The 10076-nt window shown below is 41.0% G+C and overlaps 1 protein-coding gene across 1 annotated transcript; it reads left to right on the top strand.

Moving 5' to 3' along the window:
* Nucleotides 1-5012: 5012 nt before the first annotated feature.
* metap1d (methionyl aminopeptidase type 1D (mitochondrial)) lies at nucleotides 5013-9366 on the top strand. The gene is made up of 10 exons (XM_026312634.1): nucleotides 5013-5068; nucleotides 5420-5580; nucleotides 6815-6964; nucleotides 7036-7184; nucleotides 7456-7498; nucleotides 7585-7748; nucleotides 7864-7961; nucleotides 8801-8848; nucleotides 8934-9012; nucleotides 9151-9366. Exons 1-10 carry the CDS (start codon nucleotides 5029-5031, stop codon nucleotides 9233-9235), a joined length of 1017 nt encoding a protein of 338 aa, XP_026168419.1. The 5' UTR covers nucleotides 5013-5028; the 3' UTR covers nucleotides 9236-9366.
* The last annotated feature ends 710 nt before the right edge of the window (nucleotides 9367-10076 follow it).

Consider the following 10076-nt stretch of genomic DNA (forward strand, 5'->3'; position numbering starts at 1 on the left):
CTGTAGTGTTTTACTCAATAATGAATAAAACACTTGTAGGTATACAGATACATTCTCCATAGGCTGTTAAATTTGGTTACTACACACTAACTTTACTGATGTGTAAAATAAATAATCCTATTTGAATCATTCTATTGACTCTTTGCAGTTTTGTGTTTTAAAGTGTTAACCATCCAGCACTTTCTACCAGTTTAAGTATCTCCAAGGATCCAGTACACCCAGTGAAATATATCAGTTTCTTCTTAGCAAAAAGTAATAGCAACTAATTTATTGCTACTGAAATTTGTTTAATTGCGCCTCAGACTACATTTATTTCATTTTTGTGGATAATATTTTAAAGATCAACCCTCCTGTACCTTTATCTAAGTTAAAGTACCTGTAAAAACCCAGTATAACCAGTAAAATCAGGTACATGTTATGGTACAACACCTGAAAAAAAAAAATCAGTGCATCTATATTAAAGGACATTTTTCATGGAAGATATTTTCTTAAGTTTGATTATACAAAAGTGTAAGTAATAGAAGTAATATGTTAATTTAATGTTGCTGTTTCAGGGCCTTTTTATTCTTCTTGAGCTCAGTGTTGCTTTGTACAGATCATTCACTAATGTTATTGATTGCTAACACCTATGGCAAGTGAAAATACCTCAGTGCATACAGACTTTGTTCCAACATCCAGAGAATCTTTTCATTTTTTTGTTGACTTTGTTCTAGTGGATGAGAGGTTATCTTGCTGACCTTGGTGAGGTGTCCCTGTGAGATATCAGCAGTGCCTGTTGTCACTGATAAGGTAGGGCGACTGCAGTATCTCCACAACCTGCAGTACTCACCAGCTGTGTCAAGTTACTTTGTTTAACTAACAACTACAGAAGGGCTTATGTTCTATGGGGCTCAATGATATGTGTGGTTTAGCATGGTGGATGGGGAATCTGAAGACTCCACCAGGCTTTAAAAGACTGAAAGCTGTCCCATATGTTTCTTAAAGTATGATGAACAACCATCATGGGTTGGGTAATCATAATTACAGGCTACTAAGAGATAATAGGGTTTTAATTTGTGTATTATGAATGCATGTGAAACAATTCATGTAATGTTTTTAATCATCATATAAACAACACTATTCAAAAGTAAATCAGTTAGGAAAGATAGTTTGGGTATCTTCAGTTCTATTATTATTATATTATTTTTTTAAGAGTGACTATGACTGAATTTATTAATGAACAAAAACAATGGAAATAAAATCAATTAATAATGCTGCAATTAATGATGCTTCCCCTTAGCCCCAAAAATCACTATAACATCTGGATATTCTTGCCTCTGCTCCTGGCAATATGGGAAATCAGAGTATCTTGTACAGACTCTTGTCTTGTCTATATCTGTAAAGGAATTTTAAAGCATAGGTGTGCTGTAAATAACCCCTTCTTTAAATGCTTGTGTAATCTCTGAGAAAAAATTACCCCATCCAGGTATTAGTCTTGAGGAGACAGAGGCTGAATTTAAGATATTTCACTTACAAAAAACATAACATCTATATTCAATTCAAGTCAATTCAGTTTTATTTGTATAGTGCCAAATCACAATACACATCATCTCAAGGCACTTTACAAAAACCAAAAACACAACAAATCCCTTATGAGCAAGCACTTGGCGAGAGTGGAGAGGAAAAACTCCCTTTAACTGGTAATCTGTCCAGGGTGTAATCTCTTGTGTCCAGGCCCCTGAGACTCTGTGAAGGAGAATAAGCGTGATAGATGGATTTTCATACACAAGTAACTCACTTTGCTTCATATTTTAATAATACAATTAACGTTTAATCCAGTTGGGATGTTCTGGCCTGAAAGTCCACAGAGAACTGAACCTGTCCATGAGGGAGATCTTGGTGCAAATTCAAAAAATGCATCTTCATAAAATAGAACCATGTGGTCCAAGATCAAAGGTTCAATTCCAGAACAACACTCCTTTATTGCACAGTGTTCGAATCCGATGACGACATCTGTTGTAGCCCTTTTATCCTGAACTCTACTGAACACTGAACAGTCTGCGCTCACACGGGTTTTCACACAGGCCACTTCTACACACGCAACATGGTCATCCTAACTCTGGGGTTACTTGTGGGTACTTTAGTAACCAAAACTGTAAAGAGACTCGCAGACCACTACACCACTAATAAGGCAGATCAGCACGCTCACCGGAATGTCGGTGGGACCGTAGGTCTGTCTGATTCAACAGCCGACACCGAGAAAGAAAGAATCAAAGCAGCATTAGAAATAGCTGTAATGATAAAAGATGCCAGTGCGACGATGTCACAAACATACGTACACACCAACGTGTGCAAATCCATCTGCAAGTTTCCAAACACATACAACAACTGCTGGATGAATGCCTCACTACAGGCCGTGCTACACTTGAAGGTTGTGCGGAAGAAACTGGCATGTGTGCCCCCAGAGACAGGTCTACATTCAACAATACCAGCGTTTACATCGCTTTTCTTAACAGCCCTTAGAAACCCCGGCAGGACTTTCAGCTCAGCAGAAGTCTACGGGGTGTTGAAAGAGCTGAGTAAGAAAATACCGACACTGGGTCTGTCAAAGCACAATGACTTAGTTGATCTGGTCCAGCCTTTCTTGTCCTGGCTCAGTCAGTGTGCAGTGCAAACGTCTTTCCAGGTGACTAAATCCTACTGGTGCCAGCACTGTGGGTGTTTGGCATATAGCACCGGAAGCCAAGCTAATTTTTACTTCTTACCACCACCGAATAAAAACGACAACATTTTCTCTCTTCTGATGCGCGATAACGACGAGAGCCCAGTGCAGGGTCAGTGTAACACATGTGGCTCATCTATAGAGACAAGACAAGATTGGCTCTGCCAGGACATCTTAACCTGTTATTTGTCTCGAGCAGCCCTCGATGGCTCGGTTGTAAACGACCCCGTGTGTGAATCCCCGCTCATAGAAATTCCAATGGCTGGAAACAAATCGCAGACATACAGACTGTCCTCTGTCATCTGTCACAGGGGCCTTGACGCAAACATCGGACACTTTTGGTCATATCTGTTTGATGAGAATTTCACCATCAAGGCTGATGATTGTAATATATCGGTGTCAGAAGACGTGTCAGCGGATATACAAACAAACGCGATCCTTTACTTCTATGAAAAGTGCACATGAGCACTCCCGTTGCATTTTAATGTAGTGATGGATGGATGGATGGATGGATGGATGGATAGATGGATGAATGAATGAATGACAGACATATACAGCGGCACGGGTGTGTGTGTGTGTGTGTGGGGGGGGGGGGGGGGGTTAGGTGGGGTTAGGTGGTTAGCACTATCACCTCACAGCAAGAAGGTTTTCGGGTTCGAATCCCGTTTTATCCTGGATGCTTTCTGTGTGAGTTTACATGCTCTCCCGAGGTCGGTGTGGGTTTTCTCCGGGTGCTCCGGTTTCCAAAAAATATGCAAGTCGCCCATAGGTGTGAATGTTGGGGGGGGGGGTTGGGGGGGGGGTTAGGTGGTTAGCACTATCACCTCACAGCAAGAAGGTTTTCGGGTTCGAATCCCGTTTTATCCTGGATGCTTTCTGTGTGAGTTTACATGCTCTCCCGAGGTCGGTGTGGGTTTTCTCCGGGTGCTCCGGTTTCCAAAAAATATGCAAGTCGCCCATAGGTGTGAATGTTGGGGGGGGGGGGGGGGTTGGGGGGGGGGGGGGGGTTAGGTGGTTAGCACTATCACCTCACAGCAAGAAGGTTTTCGGGTTCGAATCCCGTTTTATCCTGGATGCTTTCTGTGTGAGTTTACATGCTCTCCCGAGGTCGGTGTGGGTTTTCTCCGGGTGCTCCGGTTTCCTCCCAAAGTCCAAAAAATATGCAAGTCGCCCATAGGTGTGAATGTTGACCTGAGTGTTTGTCTCTAAATTGTCAGTCCTGTGATAGTCCCTACTCATGTCCAGTTCCCCTGTGATCTAGACCTTCATGCCCCGTTCCTTGTTTCTCATGTGCAAGTGTTTGTGCGATCTGGTGCGTCTCCCTAATTGTGTGTGTGTGTGTGACCCAGATTCCCTCAAGCCTTGACTCCCTGCTCATGTCCTTGTTTCTTGTGGTCTAGACCCTTCATGCTCCCTTCCTTGTCTTTCATGTTCTAGTGTCGGTGTTCGTTAATCTGGTGCGTCTCCCTTGGTGTGTGTGACCCGGATCCCTCCGACCTTGTCTCCTTGTGTCCTTGTCCTTTGTTCATGTTTTCATGTATACCCCGTGCCCTGTTTCCTGATGTCCTGTTTGTATTTCATGTCCTTGTGCTTTCCTGCCTAGACCTGTTCCCTCCTAGTCTGTAGTTTTGGTTCCTGTTTTTCCTTACCCTGTAAAATAAAGCCTTGAGTTTGAACTGTAGTACCAGTGTGGGCGCATCTGTTGGTCCAAACCTTATAATAATTCCCCGAGTCCTGACATAGACCAGAGTGGATTCTGGATTAAACAGGATGGATGAACAAACAAACAATAAAACTAAAAAAATAGTGGCTTTAACTAATTTCTTTTCATGCTTTCATCTGTTTTCAAAGATGTGCTTTATTTGAATTTCTTCCCTGCAGTTTGTTTCCAGTCTTCTTCAGAACTCAGAAACAAGAGGTTTGCATATGTATGAATATATTATCGGATACATGAAGAGCTAAAGGTAGTTCAACATGCATATCTGTGTAAGAAGCAGCAGTGGACTTAGTCTACCTCACAGACAGCACAAATCCATTGTCAGTAGGTTCATTCGATCAGTTCAGTTTCGTGTGTGCAGACACTGTAACTGGATCGGACAGAAAAAGCTGTAACTGAATGTAATCTGTCAATGTCCATCAATACGTCAGTGCCCTAATGATATCGGTTTGACTGCTAATTGTTTAAATATATGTATTTCCTAATCATTTCCATACAAAAAGCCGTTTCATCCACTCCACAATGAGTGGATGAAGTTGACACTTGTCAGCCGGATGTATTGGTCGTGCGTCACGTGACACCCTCACCACGTGACCGCCAATGAAACTCAATGGCGGTGCAGCGTGCTGCAGGACCTGCAACAAGATCAGGTAACGAGCTGAAACGCTTCATATACTTGTATAGACAGGGAGCGTTAAAGGCTGCGTGCACCAGCCGAGTCCCCACGTCCCGGAAAAACACATCGTGTATTATTTGACACTTACATTAAAGCCTTTCGCTATTTTGTAAGTAAAGGTGATGTTAGCTCGCTAGGTATAACTGTTTGTGGACGACATTAACATTTTATGTTTGTCCTTGAGGTCGCAGGTGAAGATGGACTACATTTCCTGTACTCTGTAGCCTGTACTGTAACCTCCCCTCTCACCTCATGTGCTCTCAGCAGCAAGAGCAGCTGTCAGAGCTCTCTCTCTTCTTTACCCTGTTGTTCTCCTTCACTCCAGGGCTGTGTGGACTCCTGCACAGAGTCTGTTGTCTGAGGAGCTCTGGTCCCCCTGCAGCCCTGCTGGGTCAGCAACATCGACATTTCTTCTGGCAGAGGCGGAAAACCTTTTACAGTGTAGTCCGCCCGGCTACTGTTAAGCCTGCCTATGCAGTTCCTAAGGTACAGAACCCAGTGTTCCCATCAGGGGCGACTGTTGGATCAGACTATAGCTCAGCCCCTATAAGGATTATGTGCATTTATGCAGGGCCTTATGCTGTCTCCCATTGTCTCCATCGCTGTCCTCCTCCTCCTCCTCTCTGTGCTGTCAGCCAAATACAAACTTAACATCCAGTCACAGAATCTATAATAAGCAGTATGAAATGATTCATAGTGATTTATAATATTATTCTAATGGAATATTAGGTTGATATGAGCAATGTAGATAGGTAGTGTCATTTTGACTTAACCTTTTCACATGTACCTGGTTGTTTTCTTTGATTTAAAAAAAAAGTATATCCATGTATCTCAATGCCTGGATTCACTGTCCATAAATGTGTCAGTACATTCTCTGTGTAACTGCATAGCCAATGTGTGTAATTCCATCATAAAAACTTAACATTGATTTGTTAGCTTGCCACATGGAGCAAAGTTACCCTTATGGCTATTGTAAACATACAACTGAATTTGATTGCATTTGTCAGTGAAGAATAATAATTGCAGTGATTTATAATACTGTATGGGTTTGGTATTTTATCTCCACTTAAACTAAAATAATAAAGTGCATCAGCTACAATAGCTCATTACCTTGCAAGTGCACAGCTAAGTCGGCTAACGTTGTTTGACATTATTCACGGCATAAAGCTGTAACACAACTTTCTACCGACCCAGTGGTCACAGTCAGAAAAGGCAGCAACTGTATTTGCTTTTTAACTTATGAAATCTATGGCTACCTCCCTCTTCTCCTACATTACTTGTGTGTGATGGAACAATGTCTTTGCAAAATCTGAGATTAGTTAATAATAGGCCTAATGATTAAATATTATTAGAATTTTTTAGTGGTTCTGAGATGAAATTTAGTTGTTTGAGCAGCCCTAAAAAGGGTCTAAAACTGCCCCTAGTTCCCATAATGCCTCAGTGATGATCAGTTTTCTGATTGGGTGGGCCAGAAGATAAAAACCTAAATGATGCTTGAAGTTTTAGAGAGACTATGATCCTTTTAACATTACATATCTGCTATTAGACTAGTCCTGAAGTGACTGAGTTCTTCTGGTCTTTACTCTCACAGTTGACAGTTACTGACTTGATTTTTTTTTCTAGCCCAGTTTTCAATTAACATTAATCATATGATTGAATCAGATGTAATGTGAAGCAAATTATATATTTTATTTTGGTCTGTAACTGTTCTCTGCTGTAGCACATTGTGCGGCCTGACTATGTTGACACTGGTCTGGTCCCAGAATGGCCAGACTACATAGAGATCAAAAACCAGGAGCAGATCGAAGGCCTTGCCAGAGCATGTCAGCTAGCCAGACATGTACTGCTGTTAGCCGGCCGCAGTCTGAAGGTAAGCACCCAGTCAAGTCCAAGAGTTTTCGTCTCATGAAAACCGTAAAACAACACAGCACTTCTTTCCAGGTTGGCATGACAACAGATGAAATTGACTTCATTGTGCACCAGGAGACAGTAAAGCACAACGCTTATCCATCTCCTCTGAAATACGGGGGTTTCCCCAAGTCGGTCTGCACGTCTGTGAACAACGTGGTCTGTCATGGCATACCTGACAGGTAACAGGGCGTGACTTATTTTCTTTGCATTTGTTTCCTTCCATACTAGAGTACAGCCAGAGATAAGTGATTTCTATTTTAGAAGAGTGGCTAAAAAAATTTGTTTTCATTTATTATAAATATAACTGCAGTCTATAGATATATGCTAAGGTGAACTTTTATGTTGCTGTCCAGTACTCAATGTATTATAACACATGCATTGTAAATGATTAAAAATACAAGAGATTCTCTATATGCAGCCTTCATCTTTTCATGTGCCTTTGCCCTGCAGTCGGCAGCTTCAAGACGGAGATATCATCAACATTGATGTCACTGTAAGCTGACACCTTATCAGAAACACACACAATCAGTGTGTGATTGTGTCACTTCACCCGTCACGACGTCTACCTGTTCCTGACAGGTGTATCTAGAGGGTTACCATGGTGACACCTCAGAAACCTTCTTGATTGGCCAGGTGGATGAGGTTGGGCAGCGATTGGTTGAAACCACCAGGAGCTGCCGAGATGAAGCCATCACTGCCTGCAAACCGGGCGCACAGCTCTGTGTCATAGGAAACACTATCAGGTACACACATGCGCAAAATATACACACAGTTGATTCTTGGATAAAATACATGTGTGTATTACAATCACATTGATTTTTCTTTTTGACAGCTAATGTTTCTGTGTATGGTTTGCAGTGAAATAGCTTTTTCTAATGGGTTCCAAGTGTGTCCTTATTTCATTGGACATGGAATAGGCTCTTACTTTCATTGCCATCCTGAGATCTGGCACCATGGTAAGTTTGGGTCTATGGTGAGATGATGTAGTAAACTCCTGTGTGAGAGCTTGAGACACCGAATCAAGAACATTTTCATATTCTTATCATAAAACACTTTTTTTCGTGTTAATACAGTGGTGCACAGTCAGTCACGCACATTTCATCAAAATCTGCGCAGCTATAATTCTCATTAGAGCATGTCTGTTGTATGACAGAAAGGTTCATTCACCAACATGTTGCCAATGAGTAAAAACAAAAACCAAAACACTGAGGCGCTGTTAGAAAGCAGCAGACACAAAGGTAACAAGTTTAGTACTATCAGAGACAGTAGAAACGCGTAATAGTACAGCTGCTAAAGATGTGTTTTCAGCGTGGAGAGGTTAGTGAGAATTACAGGCTACAGTGTGGGATGATACACTAGTGGCAGTAGCAGAGGGAGATAGTAGACAGACGTGCATAAAGACCCTGAGTTTGCTGTTGGAGTGTGAGAATTAAAACAACTATTTAACTATATAAATAGCCGTGCAGAAATATGCAAATTAAATTAAAAAAATATAAAAACTCATGTGGTTTTAAATTACATATTTAACTTTTAGCATATTTTAAGTACAGTGACATTCAGGTAAAGGTATTTAAGTAGACTAAAACAGATTTCCTGTATGAGTTGTTTGCATGAGAAAATTAATGAATGCCACAAGTTTTCTTAAATCAGTGTGTGAAGCAAGGATGTAGAAAACTGAGGTTGTTAAATAGAAAAAAAAAATACAAGGAAACAATAACATTAATAGCTGAGACAAATTACCTGTTATCAAGAGGTATTTTAAATTCCGCAATCTGCTTTTTACCTTTATTCTCAGCTAATGACAATGACATGACTATGGATGAAGGGATGGCTTTCACAATAGGTGAGTGACACAGTCCAGTGTTTGCGTACACATTAATATGGCGCTGTGTGTGACTGTGCGGCTCACAGTGTTTGTGAATTTGTAGAGCCTATATTGATGGAGGGGTCTGCAGAGTTCAGAATCCTGAAGGACAAGTGGACCGCAGTGTCTGTGGATGATAAACGGTAGGTGGTGGACATTACATAAATATTTGTGTTTGTATTTGTAGAGGATTAACATGACTTTGTATTGATAGATCAACATTACATCCCAACGTGTTTATCATTCTCTATGCACAGCTATGCTTTTTATTTTTAATTTAGATCAGCTCAGTTTGAACACACAGTGGTCATCACATCTGATGGAGCTGAGATTCTCACCAAACTCCCAGAGGAGAGCAACCTGTGACCCGAGGAACAAGGTTGATACCCACGTGAACTGTTACAAGATCGTGAATGGCTAGAAATGAAGCTAGAAATATTTTAAACAAATGTGCAGTTTCTATTTCTAAAATGTAAAAAATAAAAAAAAAGTAAGACAAAAAATCTTTTGTCTTGTTTTACTTCAAACTTGGGATCTGTTCTTTTAACCTTGATTGGAGCATATACAAAGACAGAGTCGTTTCATCAACATCTTATTGCTGAAGCTGAGATTTATATGTATCTGGGCATTTATATTGTCAGTTTACTGTTTTGCCTAAAACAAGCAAAGGTAAGTCCAAAATAATACCTGAATCAGCCTTATGAAACCCTGTATATGCAACAGCTTTGTAACTGAGGAGTGAACTTCCTACTTGTCATTAAATCCCTACCAGATTTCCAGAAATATCACAGAGATCATGATCACAGTCTCCTCAGTGGCAGCTATGGCCTTTAAAATGATAAGGTTAGTGGGAGAAATGCCCATATGGTCTTATAACATTTTGTGCAGCCTTCAGAATCATGAAGTATATGTTACATACAGTGTCAGTGGGTAGCCTTGGAAACCTGTTTTAGTTAACTGTAATATCAAGTATAGTCAGCAGATGGCTGCACCAGTACAGTCAGTAAGGTCTTTACGTCTTCACTCTTGATGACCAGCAGCCCAACATGCTGCGTCTGACCTTCTAAAGGTTACACGTGGCCCATAACCATCAGGACCTGTACTTCAGCACTGCATGATTAAATGTGGGTTAACTAATCTGGACTCTGGTCATGTTTCTCAGGAAATGTTTTGTGTATTATAAAGATATTCCAGTGGTTTGAGGTTT

The sequence above is a fragment of the Mastacembelus armatus genome, chromosome 17 (genome assembly GCF_900324485.2).
Source record: "Mastacembelus armatus chromosome 17, fMasArm1.2, whole genome shotgun sequence".
NCBI lineage: Eukaryota > Metazoa > Chordata > Actinopteri > Synbranchiformes > Mastacembelidae > Mastacembelus > Mastacembelus armatus.